The following is a 24,377-nucleotide window of genomic DNA, read 5'->3' on the forward strand; positions in this document are numbered from 1 at the left end:
TCACTGTTGTCAATACTCTTTACAAACAAATGTCCAAGAGATAGCATTCTGCCTAAACAGTGACTCAATCTCACCATGCCTAGAAAATGAGGACTCAACCTCTACAGGCACAATCGTCTAATAGATGAACTCCTTTTTTTTTTTAAACTTTTCAATAAGGAAAATAAGAACAAAAAATGGTGAATTATAGTTTAGATCAACTCTGGTAAAATTTGACAATGCATAAAGGTAACAAGTCTCTCTCTTTTTAACCACAAAAGTCAAGTTTGAAAGATCTAGTGGTGGTATTTCCAGTGATCCAACATGTGTGGCCAAAAGAGCTGATAGAAAGGGTGGCGTCAGGCGTTTGAGGACCACACACATAGTTGTGAGAGGTGCGTGAGGACCACACGCAGTGATTTTCGCAAAACAGTCACTATCCTCTAAACGATTTGGGTCTGAGAGTCTTCTTATGCTTGACGTGTCTCTCGAGAGTTGCCAAAAAAATGTCGTTCTGACTTTTTCAACTTTAAAGGAAGAAAAATAAACTAAGAAATGCGTGAATGAAAGAGAGGAGGAGGAAGTTGATGCATCCTCTTCCTCCGACGAAAATCAGATTTGGAGATTTTTTTTTTTTTTTAGAGTGAGAGAAAGGGCTCCAAAGAAGAATTGCTTATTGTTCAATGCATTGGAAATTAAATATAAACATTTCCTATTTATAAATTAAAGTTGTGGCTGTTAGAGTAGATGAAGCCAGGGATGGAGCGCCAACAGGTGAAATGCTTGTTTGAGGTTGCGATAAAGTCTTAAAAAGTATTTAAATGGTCTTAAAAGCTTTTTAATGAAGAAATTAAGTTGTTTGGATGTTATATATAAAAGCAGTTTTAATCTCAAATAAGATAAATGTATGTTTGAGGAAAAACATTATTTTTTATGCTTTTTCTCAAACTTGCTTTTTCAAATAATATAAAATGTAATTCGAATTTTAAAAATACTGTCAATGAACGAAAATATCCATATAATTTTCAGATTATTACAACTTTCAAACTTTCAAGAATATGATCATAATTTTTAAAAAATTCAAATAATCGTAATTTCTGCATTAAAAAATACTTTTTAATTTGTTTACAAGCAAACATAACATGTTTGAAAGTTCTTTAAACATATAGTTACCAAATAATAAATAATTTTTCAATAGTAAAACTTATTACTTAAGTTATAAGTTTTAAAGTTATAAGGGCCTATTTAGGATTGTGGTAAGAGTCTTAAAAAGTACTTAAATATTTTTAAAAACTCTTTAATAAAAAAATTAATTCCTTTGAGAGTTACATATTAAAACACTTTTAATCTCAAATAAGCTAAAAAGTATGTTTAAAGAAAAATATCATTTTAATGCTTTTTCTCAAATGTGTTTTTTAGAATAATGCAGAACGTAATATGAATTTTAAAAAGACTGTCAATGAACGAAAATATCCATACAACTTTAAGATAATTTCAACTTTTAAAAATATGATCATAATTTTTAAAAATTCAAATAATCGTCATTTCTACCTCCAAAAGTACGTTTTTAATTTGTTTCCAAACAAACGTAATATGTTTGAAAGTGTTTTAAACATATGTTTATCAAACAGTAAATAAATTTTTAATAGTATAACTTATTATTTAAGTTATAAGTTATAAGTTCTAAAGTTATAAGTTATATTTCCCACCGCAATCCCAAACATGCACGAAGATATCAATTCGGTTTTGGATCCAGATAATAGTTCCCATTTAAATTCAATTTCTGATAGTTTAAATTCTAGTTGTGATGATAACACCAACGTACATCTTATCGAGCCTTTGAATGTTCAAGTGACATAATTTAAACTTTTGAATTCAATGTAATCCTTTTTATTTGTTGTTGACGACCATATAAATGAATACATCTCTTGGTTTTGGTCATCTTCCCAAAATTATTTCTTCACATCGCAAGGCTTTACAAGAGCTGGAGCTGTTTCGAGTCCTTAGGCTGGTCTCGAGCCCTGGGGAATACATAGCAGAGCAAGTGCAACCCATCATCGATCATATCCAGAATCAGTGGGTACGTGTGTTTCAACATTATATATCTTTCATTCATTCCATTAGAATCAACAACTTTAGATTTTAATGCCTAAAAAAAATGTTGGTTCTAAAAAGAGATCAAAGCAGAATCGACTTTTGAAACATAAACTACTCTCTTATGTACAAGAATCTCACCATCCATCTCTTTTTTATAAGAACCGAATCACAATATGATAGAGGTTGTGTGGATAAACAAAACCAAAAGGATTCCATATGAGATTTGTAGAAACATGGGAAGAAATAGAAAAAAAATAATAATAATAATAACCAAGCCAAAGGGCACTTAGTTCAATAGGGAACCAAATCAAACTAGAAGAATGGGAAGAAAATCTTAGTCAAAGTAGTCAGACTATTACAGCGCAGGAAACATAATCTAACATATCGAATGTTAAAGAGCTTCAAGATTGTTGATTTACTTTCTAACATATGTTACCATATTTTTTTATTTGCTTTCTGTTTTCTATACCCAACCCTTGGGGAATGTAAACACACGCACACAGAAACGAAAAACAAAGGAAAGAAACGGAGATAGAACCCATGAAGTCTTCATGTTTCTCATTTAAAAAAATCTAGTTACAATCACAACTTTACACTAATCTATTTTGATCGGTTAAAAAATAAATTTTATGAAAATAATACTAATTTAAATTTTAAATATGAAATAATCAATATTAATATATAAATTAATATGCAACGTTGTTTGTACGTAACAAAACTCTTCTCATTTTGTGCTCTCTCTCTCTAACTTTTCTTTTTTTTTTTCTTTCCTTTTTCATTAACAGCCCATTTAACAGGGAAACAGCAGATTCCCAATCATCCCCTCCACTGTATAGGAAACACCCATAATTGCACCCAGCAATGCTTTTCACTATGGAAATCTGAGCTCTTGAGCTACCCTTTTTTTTAATTTCTTCTTCCTTTTCTCAACTTCCAATATATATATATATACACCAGTCTCCATCATCTTCCCCCTCCCCACCACCCCATCATCCCTTTTTTTTTTTCTTGCCTTCTATGATGGATCCCTCATGCAGCACCTCTTCTGTCAATGGCTTCTACAACTTTCTCAGCCAAGGACTCGATGATCTTGATCGATCCCTACTCTCTCATGACTTCATGTCAACCCAATTCCTTCAACAGGTGCTTTCCTCCCTAAGATCCTTTCACTTCCAGTTAACCGTTTTGGTTCAAAAACTTCACTTACCAATAGGTGAAAAATGGCTCGACGAGTACATGGACGAAAGCTCAAGGCTCTGGGAAGCCTGCAAAGTTCTTAAATCTGGTGCCTCCGGGATGGAAAATTACTATAGGACCTGTGCCAATATAGAAACCTCCTTGGATGGTTATCGCAATTTAAGCCCACAACTCAGTCGTCAGGTTAGTAAACTGGACTCGGCGAAAACTTACCTCAACTGCTTAGAATGACGTGCAGAAGTGCTTTTCCAATTATGTGATTAAATTTGTTTTTTACTTTGTTTTATGTCATTATTTAAGTATCAATGAACTTTATGCATAGGTGATTCGGCTGATAACTGGTTGCCAGAGAGAAATTGGGGCATTGGGAGAGAATAACAAGATCTTAATGCAAAATAGAATTCAACCTCTATCATTATGTTCCAATGAGAAAATCTCGACAATATCAAAGTCCAACGGGTTCAATGGTTTTCGAGGTGTTCTTAATGCAATGAACAACATTAGCTCGTTGCTTTTGATGATCTTGCTTTGCGGACTTGTATATTGTTGGCCTGCATCGATCTTTTGCCAAGAAGGCTGCGAGGGGAATGCTGCATATGGCTCTGGTTTGATGGTTTTAATAACCAGACTGCGACAAAGAGTTGCAAATGAGATAGAACAGATTGAAGAGCAGCCGGGAATTTTGCTTTACGAGTTTCGGGAAGCGAAGACCACTATGGAGGAGCTGAAAATTGAAATGGAGACATTCTTGAAGTATGGAGGGGAGGGTGATATCCATGACAGGGTTGAGAGGTTGAAGAGTTACTTTGGGTCGTTGAGATGTGGGGTGGAGGCTATAATTGGACAGCTTGACGATTTTTTCGATGAAATAGTTGAATGTAGGAAGAAGCTTTTGGACATGTGCACTCTTAGGTAGAAAGAAGGTCCGGACATGTGCAGCTCTAGGTTGAGGGAAAACAAAGGTTCAAACAAGAAGTGGAAAAATAAAATAAAAATGAGAGAGAGAGGGAGAGAGAGAGAGCCTCCACATGTTAGTTGCCCTTTTCTTTTCTTTTTTCTTCTTTTTTGTTTCCTTTTCTCTTGCCTATCTTGACGACACTTCGTTTTGAAGCCACAATTAAACAGTGTTGAAGCTTTAGGAGAGCTTTTTCAGAGAAAACCCATAGAGGGAAAATTCTGAAGGAAAGAGGATGTGATTCTTGCTTACAAGAAAAGCAACATTACTATCCAAACATAAGAAACAGGAAGAATATATTAACAGGTAGCTAGTAGCTTGAATGAAAAGCAAGATTTTCCTACCTAAAGGTCAGATTCTTCTCTAAGTTCTCTTATAGAAAGGATCCAGATAGCATAAATGAGGTGAGAAAAGAAAACTCCCCTTTCTTGAGAAAAGAAAAGAAAAGATGACTGTGAGGACCAGGAATCACAGTTAATGAAGTAGTTAACATATATGAGGTTCATGAGATTTCTGTGAAACAGCTTGAGAGTTTAATAAATCAGTTTAATTTTATACTGTGTATGCTCTCTCTCTCTCTCTCTCTCTCTCTCTCTCTCTCTCTCTCTCTCTCTCTCTCTCTCTCTCTCTCTCTCTCTCTCTCTCTCTCTCTCTCTCTCTCCACAATAAGATGGGTGCTACAATTACTCTGCCGATGGCAATATTGCAGTTTCATTTAATCAGTTTTAGTAAGGTCATGGCTAGAGTTTGAATAATGGTGCTTCGAACACCTTATCCTATAACTTCAGTTAAAAAGCTGATTTGAACTCTGCCCATCTCCAACAAAGAAGGTCTCTCCAATTAACCTTGTTAATTACTTCAAACACGACTGTCTGTCTACGTTCAGAATATCTAATCTCTTCAGACTGCTCCATGCAAGAACTTGAGACGCATTCTACATCATAACATTCCATTAATTATGCTCCCTCAATTTTATTTTTAATGCTAAAGAGATTGATAGTACTATCAAGCTGCCATCCCTTCTTTTTCGTGGTTTTGGATTGTGTTTTCGGGTTTGTTGGGGTTAGTGGGAATTGACCTCTCAAAGTAACAATGAATACACTGGGACGAAAGCGGAACCACTGCGAAATTCTTGGCATGTGACCCTCACGCGCGGTTTATAGCCATAAAAAGTGGGGTTTTTTTTCTTGGTAAAAAATATGAAGGAGATTATGCTACCTACCAACAAGACAATCCGAAAAATATATGCGACAATGACATTTCTTAGTTAATAAGGAAAGTGGGTTCCAATTTTATATTTATGGGTCGGCTTCTTACCTTCTTTTCAAACTGTCCTGCTAAAGTTGCTCGGATCACCTTTAAAAATTGAAGAAGTTTAGAACTCAAATCTAGCAATTTGATTAGGTTGGCATCTAAAATTGCCATGCAATCAATCTTTCAATAAAAATATTGAGCAAGTCTGAGCTAATTAATATATATGAAGCCAAGCTTTTTGAACTTTTTAAAATTAAGTACTTGGTGATCTACAAACTTAAATGCCGTATGTAGTCATAATGTGAAGCTAGCGTGGAAAGGTGGCACGGGAGTGCAAGCAGCACTACTCTACACAAATTTGAAGTCCTTGTCAACATGAACAAGACAGTTGAAGTTCTGTGGAAGGGGCACTTGAGTGGAGAAAGAAAATGAAGCAATGAATTAAGATTCTTAATATTCCATTGTTCCCGATTTTCCTTCTCTAGTCAAGAAAGATCGTGTCCTTGTAATGGTACAGCGGTTTCTATAACATATCTTTTGCATTTTCATAGAGATTCTTCAGAGTTGTGATAGCAAATTGACTAATCATTTTAGTGTGCAGCAGTGATGGAAAATACGGGCTGATGGGACAAAAAATAAACAGAGAGAGAGAGAGATAGATTCCTAGGTTTGCTTTATTAAAAGTTCAAAAAGCAGTTTTTCTATCTCAATGATGCTTTTGTCTGATTCTTGTTTGGTTTGAAATGAAAGCAATGGTGTTGAGTTGCTGTAGCTTATGATGGAAAGTTTCTCGTGGAGTCTCTATAACATCAGCTACTGACATATTTCCTGTTAATATTGATCACTCTCTTTTATCTTTTTTTATTTATTCTTTCCTTTCACACTTTCTTTTTTCCCGTAAGAATGGCTTCTTCCTTTCCCCCTGACGAATTTTGACTAGTAGTAGTGTTTTTCTCATAATCTCACTAAAATAAAGGGCATAAAATGTCCCCATGAACCTAATCATGCCAATTTTTCCATCATTTCGCTTGCAAGGGGGCAGGGCGTATTACATCTCAATCATACAAGGATAAATAGCTTTCCAAAGGGCTCGAGCTGCAGAAACAAAGACGTCTCGGACTACCCATGAAATTACCATTGAGGTATAACTTTTACAGACTTTTTCCCTCAGAACTGGTATTACAAGTTCCAAGGAAATTTTACATTTAACAAAATGTGAAGCACGACCCAAAGATTTCCCACGTTATTCTCTGCAATTACACCAGTTCACTGAATATTATAAATTGGGAATGAAAGCAAAACCAGCATGCTGAAAATCAACGACATTATTTGGCAAAAATAATATGGCAATGTCAAGTGGATCAAAGCCTTATTGATCCAACATTGTGGTTGCTGTATCAAATATAGGGAAAAGATTTCAGGGGCTTCAGTACATACAAATCAAATTCAATATCTTTTGCAGACTCCCCATAAATTAAGAAGGATTGAACTCAGGTTTGGTTGATCAAGATTTGATCTTTCTGTCTTGACAGCTGAATCATAGAATGTCCCAAGCACCACGCTCCTTTGTTGTTTCAGGTGTTGGTAGCCACCATTTTATCAAAACAGCAAAAGAAGCATTAATTAACAAAACAAATCCTCGCTTAAAAATGGCCGAGTGTACCGACTGTGACACACTTCAGTTCGCAAAAAGCCCGCGCTGCATGGATCCTAGTTAAAATAATTGCAGAGACTCGGATCCATAACGCAGAGACAATCTGAGGACATTGATTGGGAACTTCCCTTCCCCTGTGCATCAGAGGCCTGTCAGGAATTATTAAAAGGTAGAGGAAGATTGAAATCCTTCCCGAACCCCTTCAAATGTCAGGCCACAAAACCTCCATGCTGCAACTTCAGAACCCGTTCAAATTTCAAAACCCGGCATTGCAAACTGTGTCGCAAAAGTTTCAACTCGGGTCCGGAGCTCCACAATGTCCTTGTTACTTTGGAGGCCCTTCAGAAAAGCCTTTTGCAACTTTCCATGCTCCCTCTGCACTGCATTAGCAATCTGTGCAGCTCTGAGGAGCAATTCAGCAATTGTCTCAAAATCAGTCTCTAGACAACCTCTAGATGTCATAGCAGGGGTACCTGAGAGCATTAAAGGTAAAGCTAGTATAAAAGCGCTGTCCCATGACAAGCTTTAAAAAACTTGAAAATTGAGTCTAGCTAAATTTCGCATACCAATCCTTACTCCTCCAGGAGTGATGGTTCCATTGTCACCGAAAATAGCAATTTTATTCAGAGTTATGTGACACATCTCACAGACTTTCTCATAATTCTTACCTGCAAAAATACAAGCGATAGGTGTTAAGGGATGATCAGACAAAGCAGAATCAAGTAGGAAAAAATAATATAAAAAACTGCCCCAACAGAGCTAAAAATTGGTCCGTGTCCCTGGTAGGGGAAAGCAGCCACATAAGAAGAAAATATGCACAAAGAACCTCCAGTTATATAATCATGTCAAAACATTCCTCATATGCACTGTAAATGATATTGAGCTAGTATAAGAAAGTATTTTTGTCAGTTTTGGTGTTTGAAAGTTTGTAATTATGACAGTTGTGTTTTATACCTTGTTCCCGGATTCTTCCACCATTTTTTTCAATTCTTCCACCATAAATGAGGACTTTTTAATAAAATATAAGGTACAAATTACAATGCTTGTGTCAATACATCATCATCATCATCCCAATTCACCATTGTCAAATATAAATATAAAAACCTATTCTCCCACCACCTCCAGCAAAGTTTTTCCTACAACTGATGTCCAAGGCCAAACCTCCGCAACCCCTTTTCAAACATATTTTTTAAAAACAATTAAATAATTAAGCCATGGACATCCTAGTAAAACAAAGTAGATTTCAAACTTGAATGCCACAAATGAACACCCAAACAACAAAATCCCTTCCAATCATATGACGAATTTGAGCAGCCATGCATCACAAGATATAAAAAAATATATATTTTTCATAAGTGAAAAAATATGTCGGCATTTAACGAGGATGACTGACTGTGTGAAAATGCAATCTGCCTGTGCTTGAAATCATAACACGTATAACACTATACCTGTTAATCCCAAAGGCCTTAGATCCCAAAGTAACAAATGATTGTCTGTGCCTCCAGTAACCAACCTGCATTTTCTTCTCAACAAGGCAGAAGCTAGAGCCTGTGCATTTTTCTTCACTTGTTGCATATATGCCTTGTACTCAGGTGTAGCCACTTGCTTTAAGGCTATGGCAAGAGCAGCAATATGGTTATTGTGTGGTCCACCTTGCAATGATGGAAACACGGCAAAGTTGATCTTTTCCTCAAAGTCATATTGGTCAGTTTCATCTCCTTGATTCAAAAGCAGCCCTCTCTTCCTTGGCTTCATTCCCTTTCTATAGAAAATTATACCTCCCCTGGGACCTCGAAGACTTTTATGAGTTGTTGAGGTGACAATGTCACAGTAATCAAAAGGATTAACACATTCCTGTATTAAATAGTAAAAATTAATAAAATTTTGTTTACCGATAAAAATAACAGTTAAAAAATAGATACACCATAGGGGAATATTCTATGACCACAACTTAAATATAGTAGTTTTACCATGCAAAACCAGAGTTACATTCGGTTTTGAAATAGTTGCCTTCAAAAATAAATAAACGATTTACTCAACAAAATTTAGTGAGTACCACAAAAAGCACAGCCTCTCTAAATTCACAAATTTTGTGAGAAATTTGAGATGACTTCAAGGTTGGTCCTAGAATTAACTCCTGCCATGTCAAAATATTTCTGTTCACTGGAGTCAAGTTAGTTCTCGGTGTTGATATTTTGTACCACTCTATTTCGTTTTCCAGTCATCCTCTTCTTTCTTTATCATTTCAACGTTAAATCCAATTATTTACTGAAACCAAAGCTTTTGAATTTTTTAAAATGAAGGAGGTCTAAGTAGTTCAAATCATTTTTTTGATCAGTAATCAAAAGCAAAAGTAAACAAAAGAACGAAGGCACTGAGGCTAGTTCAAATCATTGAAAGAAGCAGGGCTGTTTCCCATTCGGATTCCAGGGCCAGGTGGCAGCATAATACTATGGAAAGACTGAAAGAAGCAGAAGGGCTGAAGGACAATGCAAGGACTTCTAATGTCAAAACTGGCATATCTACTCAACTATCTTGCAATAGTACCAGTGAACATGGGTTCTCCCTCCACTCAGCTCTATCTCAATTCCACCTCTCTCGCTATCTCTCTGCTCCATCTCTGATGAATTTATTCTCTGGTGATTCTCATCAAAGACTTCTTTGCTGACCACTTTTGTCTAGCTGGTGGTGCTTTCATATTAGTTTTTTCAATTTATTACAATGAGGTTTTTAAACTGGGTAGCCATTGAAGCCAGATCTTTCTAATTCAAGGCAGAAGCGGGGTTTTCAGATTCCTCGAGATATAGGATTATTCCTCTTGCACCGATCAGCCCAAATCTACATTATTCAATCTATTGATGATAATGATGATGATGATGATTATACAAAAGAAAGAAATAGGCTGAAATTTAGTTAAATGCCATCAAATACGCACTATATCTACAAACCAGTAGAGCAAGTAGATAAAATCAGTACATAAAAAACAAAATAGGCATTAATCTACAACGTATAGACACAAAGCCAACAGCGCACAATTCATGACTTTATAATTTCTTTTCAGCTTGCTAGAGTGTAATTAGGTGTCTCTTTTGTATACTTCCTGTATGGGCTTTGCCTAGTTGCATTCGTTCAATAAAGTTTATTTCTTATAAAAAATAAAAGTCAACAGAGCACAAAGCAAGCAAGGAAATTCACACCACCTTAGCCGCAACAATTCCGCTTATTTGAGCCATATCACACATAAGCACGGCTCCGCACTTATCCGCAATCTGCCGAAACCTGGCGTAATCCCATTCCCGAGGATACGAGCTTCCCCCACAAATAAGTATCTTGGGACGGAAATCGAGCGCCCTCTCCTCAAGCTTATCAAAATCAATATAGCCAGTTTGCGGGTTCACTTTATATGGTAGACTCTCAAAGAAAATGGACGCCCCCGAAACTTTCCTCCCATTCGGAGTATAGTACCCATGACTAGTATTCCCTCCAGACGGAGTATCCAACCCCATTATCCGATCCCCAGGAAGTAACAATCCCGTGTAGACCGCAAAATTTGCAGAGGTGCACGAATAAGGCTGCACATTCACACCCCAATTCTCCGAGTCAAGACCGAAAGCCGCCAATGCGCGCTCGCAACAAAGCATTTCAATCTCGTCGATGTATTGATTCCCAACGTAGTAACGGGCCCCGGGCATTCCTTCCGAGTATTTATTGGTTAAATGGCTACCAAGCGCTTCCATTACCGCCCTGCACACGAAATTCTCTGATGCAATCAATTCAATCCCTTTGTACTGCCGTTGCTTCTCCTTCTCCATTAACTCGAATATATCGGGGTCCGCCACTTGCAGGGGCGCATCACCCCATGATCGAACCGCACTCCGACGCGCCTCGAGGTCCGGTTCGACCGAAACCCTCTTCAAAGAATTAGACATCGAAATCGACGACGACGACGACGAATCGCAGTCTCGGCGACGCTTGAGGCACATGGAGTGACCGAGAAGTCGGATTTCCTCGACACCGTCTTCGGAGAATTCGTTTTCAAACACTTTACCATTTGCGCTCACTTCTTTGCGGGGATTCTCGGTGGTTTGGGGTTCGAGCAGCTGGAAGGGGATGGGCAGGGCCGATGGGTGGGTTGGCGTGTGGTCACGGAGGCTGGAGTCCAGCTGCAGGGAGATGGAGTCGTCGGCGATCTGGGTATGGTGGGGCGGAGACGAATGGGATGAAATCCCTAGAGAAAGGCTCGATTGTGGATGGGATAAGTCCATCAGAAATACACCCAAATTGAAGCCCTAATCGCGACAAGACATATACATACACATACAGAGAAGCGTATGCATAGCTTATTTGTGGGAGTGATTCAGCCAATGTAAGAACAGCAGGGAATGAAATTGTTTGAAGACGCCACCATTGCTCTGTAGGTGGAATGGAAGAGGGAGCCGTACGCGTGGGAATGACGGGGACGCGTAGGTTCGTAGGGGATGCACCTGGACGTTGATGAGTTGGCTAACTTGTGAACTGGGCCTCTCCACTTTCGGCCTATAAAATGTAAAATAGCCCGATTCAAATAGAAGCTTGTGTTTGTTTTATGGACCAGGCGTATACTATATTTGGTTTTCGGCCGATGAAATGCCTTATTTGAACTAATTGTTTTAATGGAAAATCATGTTTTTTAATGAAAAATATTATTTTTTTCTCTCTTTATTTGCAATCATATAATTTGAGATGGTATAGTAGGGTTAAAAGTCACAATTTTGAAGTGGGTTGATGATTAGTTATGGTTGAAAGAGAAATGATATTTATAATCATAGTTATGCAAGTGCTGCGTAGTTTTTTTTTTTAAAATGAATTAATACATAACTTACAAGAAAAAAAAAATATAACTGTTTAATCGTGAATTTTACTCTTTTTTAAAATAATTACATAATATTTATATAATTTATGATTATATATAACATTACTCGTAATTTTAAACATAATATTGCTTTCCTTACGCTGACAGCAGGCTTACACTGAACTCATTCATAGCCTTGCCTATAGATTAGAGCATGTGACTGCTACCCTCCTAAGTCCACCTTTGATTAAACAATGAGAAAATCTTCTGACTGGCCTGTCTAATAAACCCCAAATAACAGCCCAAGGAAAGGGAAGCCCCCCATCTCCCATCCTCTTGTACAGAAGCCCCTCTCCAGATCATCCCGCACGAAAACCACCCACCTCTCCGCCCACCCTCTCTCTAGACTAGACTAGAAACCTCGTGACCCTCCTCACTCGTGACTTGGCTCACTCGACAGCGACAATGAAGAATTCTTCAGTCTGGACTAATATATGAAAGAGATATTTACATTCGTGATTGTATAAGTGATGTGTAGTCGTTTTGAAAAAAATGAATTAATATGAGACCTACATGAAAAAAAATTAATTAATTTTTTAATCATGAACTCTACTTTTTTTTAAAGTAATTACACGACGTTTACAATTTTACAACTGTATGTAGCATTGTTCTATATGAAATCTCCCTTTTAAATTTTATTTTCACACTTGCTGAGTAGTATATAAAAAATCGTTTTGTTGGTGGAGTCGGTGAGCTAAGTGATGTAAAGAATCAATAGAATGTCTGTGAAAAGTATAGGAATGGGTGGAGGAGAGTTAGCTAAGAATGTTATGCCTCGGAACTGGGTTCCAGATCCACAAGATAAAAGAGCAGAAAACAGATCAATCAAAGCAACGTAAGAATTGCTATCCATCATGGATCTCCTACTTATAAAACCAAATCTCAAAAACTTAAAGCACAAAATGCAACATAATTAAGTTTACCTGTTGACTCGAGAATCAATCATGAACGAGCAATAGATTTAGACTCGCGAACTAACTAATATCTTGAACCGCACAAGGAGTAAAAATCAGAGAAAAACTAATCGACCCAAGAAACTCAAACCCTTCCCCATATTGATCATCATTACTCACTCAAATCTCATCCCAGCCAAGACATTCTCCTTCAAAGCTCAAATAAAAGCCCAAAGAGAACAATGTTACACCTGAGGCACAAAAAATGTCGCTAAAGGCAAGAAATCCAACTTCCAAAATGGAACGAGTTTTCAAATGCAAAATTCAAGAATTATGAGCCAAACTAAATGATTTTAGACTAAAAAGCTAAGTTTTCAAACTATCTTCAAAGCCAAACGAACATAACCATGGGCGACGGTTATTTTTTTCTCAAATGGGTTTCTGGCAACGGAGCTCATGGGCCACGAAGCTTCATGGAGGAGAAAGAGCTTTGTGGATGTGATGTCATTTTCCCGTCGTGGAGGTGATGAACCTGATTTGGTGCGGTGGTGGTCTGGATTTGGTGCAGTGGCAATTTTAGTATGCATAACATAAAACTTTCTACGTGTCATATTTTAAATGACCAACATCAACTCAACCGATCAGAAGCACTTCTCTTAAACAATATAAACCAGCAATACCAACTACCTGTTGCTTGATATTCCTAGATTGAAGCCAATCTAACTCAAGTCACTTAAAATATTTTACAGAGTAAAACTATTTTTGTGGCAATTTGTTAGAGGTTAAGATCATACAAAAGCATTCTGAGAGTTGGTAGAGATTCTATGACCTGTACAAAAGACTACTTAGGCACAAGCATCCAAAACCACAATGGAGTGGTACCTTGTGAAAGGAATACATTTTGTTCAGAGACACGACTCTTCAGCAACTTGCAGAGTCTTGTCAACGACTCTTGAGAGCATTGTATGAGCCAAAAAATCTTTCGTGTAACAATTTATTTGCGGTCCAAATTGTTTACAAGTTAAAACCAAAGTACTATAAGACAAAAAGGCTTTTATGATCAATACATGAAGGTGGTGATGATCAAGATGTTCCCTTCATGACATGCTTATAAATTAGTTTCTAGCTAGAATTAAATTATCATCATCAAGCTCCAATATTTATAACTTATCATATAATATTCTTCCATTAGCTAGCATCACCATTGCAATGATCTATTGATTAAATTGATGGGGGGGGGGGGGGGGGGGGGACACCATGATGTATTGATTTGATTTGATTTTTCATTTGAGTGATGAGAATTAAATCGAGGCAACGAAGCTTAGTTGAAACAACATCATGAAATTAATAATATATATATAATTATTATAGATATAAAAAGATTATATAAAAATAAACTTAAAAACTGACTTGACTTCACGAGATCCGTTAGATATACTTTATAATAAAAGTAATTTTATAATATAAAATATGTTCCATATATATATATATATTGTGTGTATGTGCATGAAAGTTTTGAAACTAGCTATGTGGTAGTACTCTTTGTTAGTTACATGGAACCATATGTTAGTAGTACCAGCTGGTACAAGGACTTTGCTTCCGCTCTACATTAAGATGATAGACATGCACAGACAAGATTAATGGAACTACTGTAGTCATATACATGAGTAGCTTGAAGATATCCAGGTGTTTGATAATTACGTATGACCTATCTATCTATCTATCTATCTCTCATTGAATAATCTTATCTTTTGTTGCGTGGTTAAAACCTACAAGTGATATATAGACATATATTCCCCTGGTGACGCCTACCTGCCTCAAACGGCCCGGAGCTAGAAACAAATTCTAATTAAGAAATATTTTAGATACAAAAAGATTATAAAATAAACTCATAAATTGATGTGATTTAATACAATATATCAGATTATAAAAATAAATCTAACAGATCATATAAAATCATATTAATTTGTAGATTTATAATAATAATACACGAGAGTTAACTCATAGTTTGTGTGAAGGTGGCCGTTGTTGGTTTTGAAGGGTTCGGTTAGAAAACAAATTATTGATCTTTATGTAATGTGATGTTTTGTTAAAATAATAAGAAAATTCATGTTATTTATACTTATAAGTTTAACTTATATAAACATGTAAGTTATTAATGTGCTAAAAACTATAAAATTTAAATTTAAAAATAAAAATAATAAAATAAATCTTGTACGAAAAACTATAAATACATGTAACATTACCAAAATAATAATATGTAATAAAAAATTATTTAAAAAATTTTTTTCATGTTTATATATATATATATACCAGAAAAAAAAGATAGAGTAATTCGTGGTTGGCAAGAAAGAGACAAATTAAAATGTTAATATTCCCGAGCAAATATTAAAACCTAACTAAACTACGTATTATATATAAGAGTAATGTTATATACAATCGTCAAATGTACAAGCGTCGTCCAATCGTTTAGAAAAATAGTGAGGTATATTATTTAAAAAATAATTTTTTTTCATGTGAATCTTATAATTATTTATTTTTTTTTAAATAATTATACGATACTTACGCTTTCATAATTACAACAATCATTTTTCTATATCATAATGTCTGATTTTTGTCATGTGTGTGTTTGCATGATTACTGAAAACCCGGATAATATGTGTACATCATGATTGTTATTCGAATGCAGCAAGAAACGAAAAGGCCAGGGATAGGAATGAACAAATAATAAACAAAAGGGCAGTTAATATTAAGATGTACGGCCAATTTCTTATAAACCTTTGATATATATATATATATGTATATATATATATATATATATATGCTAATAAGAATTAAGAGGTGAATGGAGGATATAACCAAGTAGATAAGTTTTTGTCTCTACCACCAACTCCTATATTATATATAACATATGACTATAAAACAAAAACAAGATCCATAAAACAGATCAAATTCTAATGGAAGACAAAAATAAATAACTATATATAAATATATATCTACATATATATTTTGAGAAATGATTTGTGCAGTCGGCGTGCAGTCGCTTTAAAAAAATGAATTGATATGGGACCTATATGAAAAAAAAATATTATTTTTATAACTCTTTTTTATTCATTCTATACAACTATAAAAATAATATTTTTATAATTTTTTTTATTTATTCCATACAGTCGACTGCATGCCGACTGCATTTAACAAAACCCATATATTTTAAATGGCAGTAGTACTGTAGTGTCGGCTCAGGACCAACTCGATCGGCGTTATCATAACTCTTATTCAATTCTATTCCCACCACCTAACAAAACAAAACAATTATATATAAACTTTTATTTTTATTCGATTTATTTAACAAAAAAAAAAACTATAATTTTTAATTTCTAATAATCAAGAGCTGGACGGTATGATCAACCATGGTCCGGCACTGTACAATCAATATCTTCCCTTCTACGTAAAGTAAATAGAGACTCGTAATTATGGCATCCATCCTGATCATGCACGTCTGTATCCAACTTTTAACCGGAGTGGAGAATATCACTAAACTTTCACGCATGTCGAATGCAAAAAGACGCCGTTACGGCGACGCTAGCATGGTCCTTGCAGCTCAGTGCTCTTAGCAACCTCCAGGAACCTTTACTGGAGCTCTGATTCACCGGAATCTTGCCGTGAACGTCAATCGGTGGAGGAAACAGTGTGGACGGAGGATTATTCCGAACCTGTCGGTTCTTTATGTCACTAAGCTCCATCTCAGGCGGAAACTTCACCATCCCGAACATGAAAAGGTACCGCCGAGGCTTCCCAGCCTTTTTGAGCACCATATCGGACTTTCCCTGCACGCTTTTCGCCGATGAGCTTTTCTCTATTTCCGGTGCCGTTGAGATCATAGAGTTTGAACTTCGGTGCAGTTTTTTATAATCCAAAGAGCGGCTGTTCCTCCTGAGCTCCGGGTTTGAACCACTGTTTGATCGAGTTACGGGTCTTTGTAGCTTGGACAACGAGTCTGATCGTCGACGAAAAGTGGTTTTATTTGTATGGCTTTCTTCTGTATTTGTGGACGCTTTGGGAATTTGATGGGAGGCCGGAGTAGGAAAATATTGTTCTTTGATGGCTATGAGTTTTCCGCAAAAGAAGATGTCGTCGGCTGGACACATCTCGGAACTGAAGTCGCTGAAGAACTCGAAGAAATCCGGCGTCTCAGAGCGCGATCGTGGGGTGTATTTGGAAGAGTACTGATCTTCGAGGCCGGCTTTGTTATCTTCATCATCTTCGTTGTTGGGTTTGAGTGGAAGATCGCAGAGAGAAAGTGCCTCCTCCGCTTCTTCCGCTTCTTCTTCTTCTTCAAGATGAGGATTCTTTAGGTGATCTCCCATATTTCAACTAACTTGCAGATTGTGAAGAGATCAAAGGGAATGTATAAAAAGAAAACTTTTAGAGAGAGAGAGAGATTGGGGAGGTATATATGTGTGGTTTGTCTTGGAGAAGAGATGAACTTAATTGGAAAAATCCCTGTTGATATGCGAGCTTTAATTTCCTTCCTATATATCTTCTTGGTATCTCAGATTTTGGTCTTTTCCTTTTGCATGTCTTTGGAGTTTATGTATGACTTTGGAGTCCTTATAAAGCGATATTTTTATTTTCTTAATTTTCAATTCTTTTTCTGATCACCAATGCTTTTCCTTCGTCGATGTCTTCTAGAAGAAAGAGAAAAACTATGACGAAGGAAGGCATCTAGAAACACAAAGACAAATAAATTGGATCTGCTATGTGAGAGAGAGAGAGAGAGAGAGAGAGAGAGAACTCTAGGAAATTAAATTAGAGTGATCTGGATGCATGATTGTTAAGTTTCTAATATTTAGATATTATTTCAATTTTAAGAACATTCTGATGCAAATTATATATGCTTCTGGAGAGTTAAGGTGGCCTGCTATTTACGTCGGTCTGGGGCGGCCACAAAATACCCTGACCTACTGCTCACAGTTTGCCTGTCGTCATCGATCAACACGACCGGCGGTACGTACGTAGAGGACTAGTTTTACTTTTAAGTAGCTCTTGCTTTTACAATTTTACCATCAACATGAGTCATGCATGTACATGTATCGCCCGCGGCCATTAATGTTTCCTTATCAACTTGGAGGAGGAGCGTTACTTTTCATCTTAATTAGAGGGGGACGAAAAACTTTATCGGCAATACTTTTTCCTTAGCAACAAACAACTGTTGCATGCATGATATTAGAGTGAACTTTTATATTCCATCTTCTTAAATTTTGTGTCCCCTTATAATAATAAATATAAAATATTTTAGTTACAAAATAATTATATAAAAATAAATTTACAAACTGATATAATTTTATGTGATATTTTAGATTATAAAATTAATTTTATTATAAAATATATCTAATAAATTCGACGAAACCATATCAGTTTGTAGATTTAATTTGTACAATCACTTTATATCTATAACAGTTTTCGTAATAAATTCATATCGAATCAATGTTTCTCTTCTTTTTTTTTTTTTTTTTTTTGTATATCTTAGAGGGGATGAAAAACTTTACAAGTGTTGCATCGAACAAATGGGAACTTTAATATCGGGTTGATAATTTTATAATTAAGTAATGTATTTTTTTTCCTTAAATTTATTGTACGTCTTTAATCATACATAATAATATAATGCATTTTGAGTGGTTATGAAATTCTTAAATCAGCAACTTAAGATGTGTTAGATTAAATATGTATTAAGAATATAATAAAAGTAATTAAATATACATGTTTCTATCTGTTTTAAGTTTTTTGAACAATTGATATAATGGATTGAATACAAGATGATGGAAGGATGGTGCTACAGGCACAGTTGGTGGCTCCCCTTAGGCAAAAATAAGTTTTTGTTTTTTTGTTTTTTTAATCATTTTTTTAATACTTTTAAATATTTTAAAAATATATAAAAAAATTATAATAATATTAAAAAAAATTCTTAATCATTAAGGAAAAGAAAAAATTAAAAAAAAAAATTGGGCCAGCTGTGGCCTTAGTGTTTTCCCAAGATGGAATTTCTTCCATGCCTATAAAATCCTCTTGTAAAGATAAAGTTTCCTGAGTAAGAATATGAGCAACTTGATTGCTGACTCTTGTACTGTATTTAACTGACCATTTAGCAAAGGAATTGGGCAAAGCTTTGGTATCCTCAATTAACCAACCTGCCTAACTCCAATATGAGTAATTTGCACTTGACTAATATGAGTGAATTAAGGCCTTTGTATGCCTTTGTCTTTATAAAAATTAGTTGAGACCATAACTGCATAAGACTCAACCACCTTAGGTGTAGCATTTACAGCTCTGGAAGTACAAAGAGATCCAATCACCTGCCCTTCTCTATAATGAATAATCACTTCTATACCAATCTTACCCTTTTCCTTGTTGATAACAGCATCTCAATTAACTTTATATATAGGAAAGAGAGAGTCTGACAATAATTAAACAAGAATGGTTATTTCTAAGTATGGAGGTAATTAATGGAATGTCATTTCGATGGGCTGAACTTGGCGTTATCAGAGGATCAAGTCATGTTGACGCTCATGATCAAGTCACTCCAATCTATTGGGTTAAGTCAAAAAGATCTTAACTTTTTTAGGCGTTTCAATTAATATTGGAGCCCATATTTATATCGTTTGGTTGCGGTTCACGCCATTTACCGTTAATTACAGGGTGTTGAAAATCTTGAAGGATTCTAGAGAGAGGAGGAGACATTAATGCAGGCAGGTGATCTTGTGAAAGGGACACCTATCCGTAACCCATTGAATTTGAGAGACCCTATTTTCTTTGCTTTTCTAATTTTCGTGTTCTCTTTATGCCCAATTACAAGGATTCTCATATTTTTCTCTTTTTATTTAAACCAAAAGAAAACTAATGATTCATTTTTGAGAAGTTTCCAACCTACTTCAGCTCCAAAGTCGTCAAATTAATTGTTATTCAGAAACGGAAGGATTTACAAAAATCTTTGTTACAAGTAGAATAAGATATAAAATTTTTATTTTATTTTATTTTATTATTATAATTTTATTAAATTTTCACATAAATATAATAAATAATTTAATTTTTTTAAATTTTAAAATAATAATAATATTAAAAAATAATATTTTAAACTTTTATCTTATTAGAGCAACATACATAGCACACTACTCAAGTCTCATATCATGAAAAAGATGCTGGTCGTGGACAATTCAAGGCTCCTGATATGCAGGCTCAATCTACATCCAATGTGCAAAACACATGTTATAATTGCTCTATTTATTTATCATGAGTACCTTCATTTTGTTGCTCTATCGCATCTTTTATATAATCCTCATCTCATTATCCAATCCTATCTCATTATCCAATCTTATCAATAATGCACATTCATTTTACTTGTCAACGAACTCTGCGTGGACAAGACTAGTCGCCGGATCTTTCATTAGATCTCTTCTATTTGCACTTGTTTTCTCACGATTTTCAAAGGCAAATTAATACATGAACTCTTCCCCCACGTTCATGGGAGGAAGTTTCCTTTGGTCTACGAGGATGCTAGTCTGTACTTCGGAAAACTCGATGTTGCCAATTATCTCTAAAGAAAGGACCTGCAACTTATTTCACACAAGAAACCTTCGGAAAGGTAAAAGGGCGGCGGACACAAACAATGACACAACGTAATAATGGTCTTATACATTGAAAATTAAATAAAATATTATGAATATATTATTTTTTAATATTATTATTATTATTAATTTTAAAAAATTAAATTATTTCTTATATTTTACGTAAAAATTTAAAAAAATTTATAATAGATAAAATAGGTTAAAAGTATTTCTCAATCCAAATGACCTCTTAACCATAATCTCATTATCGAGGTTAAAATTAGATAATACTAAAAAAATTGCATTCGAATTTACATAACAAACTTAAAGAGTCGAGATTTATAAAAATTATATCGTATTATAACCGATAATAATTTTATATTCACAAACCATACTAATTAAATCCGCCATAAAACAGTGCACTTAACATGCTTGGATATTAATTAGTAGAGATGGGGTCTAGACTCTAGAGAGTGAGAACGAAAGGAAGAACTCCCTTGGGGGTTGGGGGCGTTGTGGAGAGGTGGTTTGGGGCTTTTTGAGAATGTGGAGTGACTCATCCGAACTGGGCTTCTCTAGTGCTGTTAAGGGTTTTGGGTCAGTTGGTCTTAGGGCTAGGCAGGATCTGCCTGTTAGGCTTACGAGGAGAGAGAGAAAGTGGGACTTGGATCAGTTGGCCCAGATAAAGGTTCAAATTGAGCTATTATTTGTTAGAACATCCATATTCAGTGTCCGAAATACCGAAATTCCTATAATTTAATATTTATTATAGGATTTTGATTAACATACTCTCTATATCTAGATCTCTATTTTAAGAAAAATGTCTAAGGAATAAATAGGAGAAACTATTTATTTCCTAAGCTATTTTTTATTAATATTTTATTCTCATATATAAAATAAATTATTCTTTCAATCATCTACATTTTTTATAATATTCATATTTGTTATAGTTTTAAATAATAATTTTAAAAATAATTTAAATAATTACAAAAATATATAAAAAAAACATTATCATATCCAAAAATAATAATTTAAATTTTTATTTAAAATATTTAATAAAATAATAGTTCAAAACATAACAAAAAAATATTGAATAGTTAAATTTATAAATAAAAGTGAAAATAAAGTAATAAAAAAATATTATTTTAATAGAATAAAAAAAGAATAGTGAATAGGATGTATGAGACTTTTGAAAGATGAATAAAATTTTAAAAAATATTATTTTTAACTAAATTATAGAAAATTTTATAAGAATCTAATGTAAATACTCTTAGAAAATAGTTGAATTGAGGAAATTTGTGGGATGGCTAAGATAGTCGATAGATAGGGGAGGGTTCAATATTATTTTGAGTTGCCGTCGGTTTTGCATTGAATGTGGGCTTTGCTTAGGGGGAACAGAAGTGAGGTTTCATGTTATGTGCAAATAAGATGAAACCCTACTCCTTAGGTTATGTCTGAAAGCGGGTCGGGCCTTGGGCCTATTCGTACTGGGCCCTTCTTATTTCTAGTTATGTTATTTTGTAATAGGTCTTATTTTAATTGGGTTTAGTTATGTTGAAAGACTCTTGATCCAGAGCCTGGTGTTAGGCCACGTTCCAAGCTGTTGAGTTAGTGGATCGGTTAATTGTAATACAAATGACGCATTCCAGATTTCCATCACTTCAAACATTACAGATTGGAGGACTAGGCCCTCGAAGCCTACTAAAATTACAGTGATTAACTGTAGCCATAATATTTCTGGGGAGGTAGATTTTGTATCTAACAATAAAATTTTGATTACGATAAGAAGTATAGCGCACCTGAGATAAAGGAGTTTATAGTCTTTCCAGTCAGTCAATACCTACATATTTGAAAAACAACACCACCTTTTCCTTTTTCCCAACACTTTCTCGGAAACCAAACAACAGATAGTATTTCTCGTAATACAAACTTAAATAGTAATGACTTTAGATAACATCTCGAGAGATTCGAGCCACTTTCGCACAGAATAATATGAACTTAAAAAGTGATGTTGGTTCATTTCTCGCTTCAGTGATATCTCAACAAATTAAGCCCGCTACAATGAACCCCCAATTTTAATTGACCAAGACACGACCCTAATTCTAAGCCATCTAATCACAGAAACTCAAACCTCCTTAGCCTCCAAAGCCGTAGAGGGTTCTGCCCTGCCGCTTCAAGGCATAGACGACGTCCATGGCGGTTACAGTCTTGCGGCGAGCATGCTCTGTGTAGGTAACGGCGTCGCGGATCACGTTCTCGAGGAAGATCTTGAGAACGCCACGGGTCTCCTCGTAGATGAGGCCGCTGATGCGCTTGACTCCACCACGCCTCGCCAGCCGTCGGATAGCGGGCTTGGTGATGCCCTGGATGTTGTCCCTCAGTACCTTACGGTGCCGTTTCGCACCTCCCTTTCCCAATCCCTTGCCTCCCTTCCCTCTTCCTGACATCTTCTGCTACTTGCTCTCTATTCTGTGTCTGTTCGGCCTTTGCGGTGAAGATTGAAGGTTTCTATAGGGAGCGATGTGCTGCGATGGCCGTTGGATGAGGCGTTAATCCGCGTGATGAATAAGTATTGAATGTGATTGGTGGGAAATTATTTTGGCGGATTGGCACGGCTAAAACATTTTTGAATGTTGAATATAACCGAGCGCAAAATTTGCCCCAATTTCGGGCCTTTGGTCATTTTAGCTGGACTACCAATGGGTAATGATAACAATTTCCATTCCAGACCCAATAAACTTCAGGGCCCAAAACCCCAACCAATCCACTCAGAATAAAACCCCAACCTATCTCCCCAATATTCCCCATATTGGGGGATGTGATTAAAATTTTTATTGATAAATATATTTTATGGTATGCAAATTTCGCGCTCTCTTATTAGAAAAAAATGAGACTTGTCATTAAAACAGCTCTCCGTGTAGATCTCAAATTTTTCCACTTTTTTTAAATTGGGTGTGCGAGTTTTACATACTCTATTACTTTAGAATAATTTTGTTCACAAGTCAATATATAGAGTACACATAGTAAAGTATCCATATGAAATAATTTGATTCTGAATATTAATTTTGAAATTTAAATCTCACAAATCAAAATTTATCATTTAAGTGAAGGGAATTATTCACACCGACTTAATAATAAAATGACTAATTATTGTATGAGAAAATCTATTTAATAGATATTTTGTTAACACACCCAATACACCACTGATGTAGAAACTTTCCACGTTAATTATGTTAACAAATAATTGATTTTTTTTATTTTTTTTAAATTATAATAGGTCTCACATAAGAGGTGCGTCGCTCACCAAACTTTCTTGCAGCGTCATTTCCTTTTGAGACATACATGCATACTTTGAAATTTTGAATGTAGAGATGGCTAATGAAAATGGGGGCCCAATTTGGAGCATTCATGCTAACACAATAATTATGGTGCATGCCGGTGATCGGTATGGACATCCATCCTTTTGTAAAGCGACCATAATCAATTATTATCCGTGTCAATTATGATCCATATCGACATCCAAAGACCTTGTTATTAGAAGAGAAACAAAATAATATGCAAATTAAATTACTAAATATTTATATTATCTAAAAATTACCATAAGATTAAACCAAAACAAAAGGAACATATGACATTGTAGGACAAGAAGGATAGGATGAAAGTAAAAAAAGAAAATGGGTTGGGTCAAAGAGCTTTATAGAGTTTTGCTTCGTATATGCGAATTTGCGTACTAATATGTATACCAATACTGCTTCTTTAATATTTAAAATTCAAATTGATACAATTTTTAGTAAAGTCTGATTTTCTTACTAAGACTGTTCATATGATCCGGCCCGGCCCGGAACTCGGATACCGG

General features: G+C 35.2%; 4 protein-coding genes across 4 annotated transcripts; 1 reads left to right on the forward strand and 3 right to left on the reverse strand.

Annotated features, from left to right (window-relative positions):
• The first annotated feature begins 1,930 nt into the window (after positions 1-1,930).
• On the forward strand, positions 1,931-4,785 carry LOC122311188. The gene is made up of 3 exons (XM_043125627.1): positions 1,931-2,059; positions 2,862-3,456; positions 3,596-4,785. Exons 2-3 carry the CDS (start codon positions 3,094-3,096, stop codon positions 4,187-4,189), a joined length of 957 nt encoding a protein of 318 aa, XP_042981561.1. The 5' UTR covers positions 1,931-2,059; positions 2,862-3,093; the 3' UTR covers positions 4,190-4,785.
• A 2,004-nt stretch (positions 4,786-6,789) lies between these two features.
• On the reverse strand, positions 6,790-11,620 carry LOC122310552 (serine hydroxymethyltransferase 7-like). The gene is made up of 4 exons (XM_043124527.1): positions 10,337-11,620; positions 8,585-8,990; positions 7,703-7,804; positions 6,790-7,609 (listed from the first exon to the last, which is right to left on the reverse strand). The coding sequence occupies exons 1-4, from the start codon at positions 11,399-11,401 to the stop codon at positions 7,386-7,388; spliced, it is 1,797 nt and encodes a 598-aa protein (XP_042980461.1). The 5' UTR covers positions 11,402-11,620; the 3' UTR covers positions 6,790-7,385.
• Positions 11,621-16,462: 4,842 nt separating this feature from the next.
• LOC122310009 lies at positions 16,463-17,287 on the reverse strand. Its single transcript, XM_043123900.1, has one exon. It carries the CDS (start codon positions 17,285-17,287, stop codon positions 16,463-16,465), a length of 825 nt encoding a protein of 274 aa, XP_042979834.1.
• Positions 17,288-22,413: 5,126 nt separating this feature from the next.
• LOC122310595 (histone H4) lies at positions 22,414-23,013 on the reverse strand. The gene has a single exon (XM_043124597.1). The coding sequence runs from the start codon at positions 22,966-22,968 to the stop codon at positions 22,657-22,659; it is 312 nt and encodes a 103-aa protein (XP_042980531.1). The 5' UTR covers positions 22,969-23,013; the 3' UTR covers positions 22,414-22,656.
• Positions 23,014-24,377: the final 1,364 nt, after the last annotated feature.

This window comes from Carya illinoinensis, chromosome 5 (assembly GCF_018687715.1).
Source record: "Carya illinoinensis cultivar Pawnee chromosome 5, C.illinoinensisPawnee_v1, whole genome shotgun sequence".
NCBI classification, from domain to species: Eukaryota; Viridiplantae; Streptophyta; class Magnoliopsida; order Fagales; family Juglandaceae; genus Carya; species Carya illinoinensis.

Excerpts from the sequence above, each read along its gene's own strand:
- LOC122311188 (XM_043125627.1), top strand. The coding sequence starts at position 3,094 with ATGATGGATCCCTCATGCAGCACCTCTTCTGTCAATGGCTTCTACAAC. Across the intron at positions 3,457-3,595 it reads GCCCACAACTCAGTCGTCAG|GTGATTCGGCTGATAACTGG; the intron begins GTTAGTAAACTG and ends CTTTATGCATAG.
- LOC122310552 (XM_043124527.1), bottom strand. The coding sequence starts at position 11,401 with ATGGACTTATCCCATCCACAATCGAGCCTTTCTCTAGGGATTTCATCC. Across the intron at positions 8,991-10,336 it reads GCGGAATTGTTGCGGCTAAG|GAATGTGTTAATCCTTTTGA; the intron begins GTGGTGTGAATT and ends TATTTAATACAG. Across the intron at positions 7,805-8,584 it reads AAGGCCTTTGGGATTAACAG|GTAAGAATTATGAGAAAGTC; the intron begins GTATAGTGTTAT and ends GTATTTTTGCAG.
- LOC122310009 (XM_043123900.1), bottom strand. The coding sequence starts at position 17,287 with ATGGGAGATCACCTAAAGAATCCTCATCTTGAAGAAGAAGAAGAAGCG.
- LOC122310595 (XM_043124597.1), bottom strand. The coding sequence starts at position 22,968 with ATGTCAGGAAGAGGGAAGGGAGGCAAGGGATTGGGAAAGGGAGGTGCG.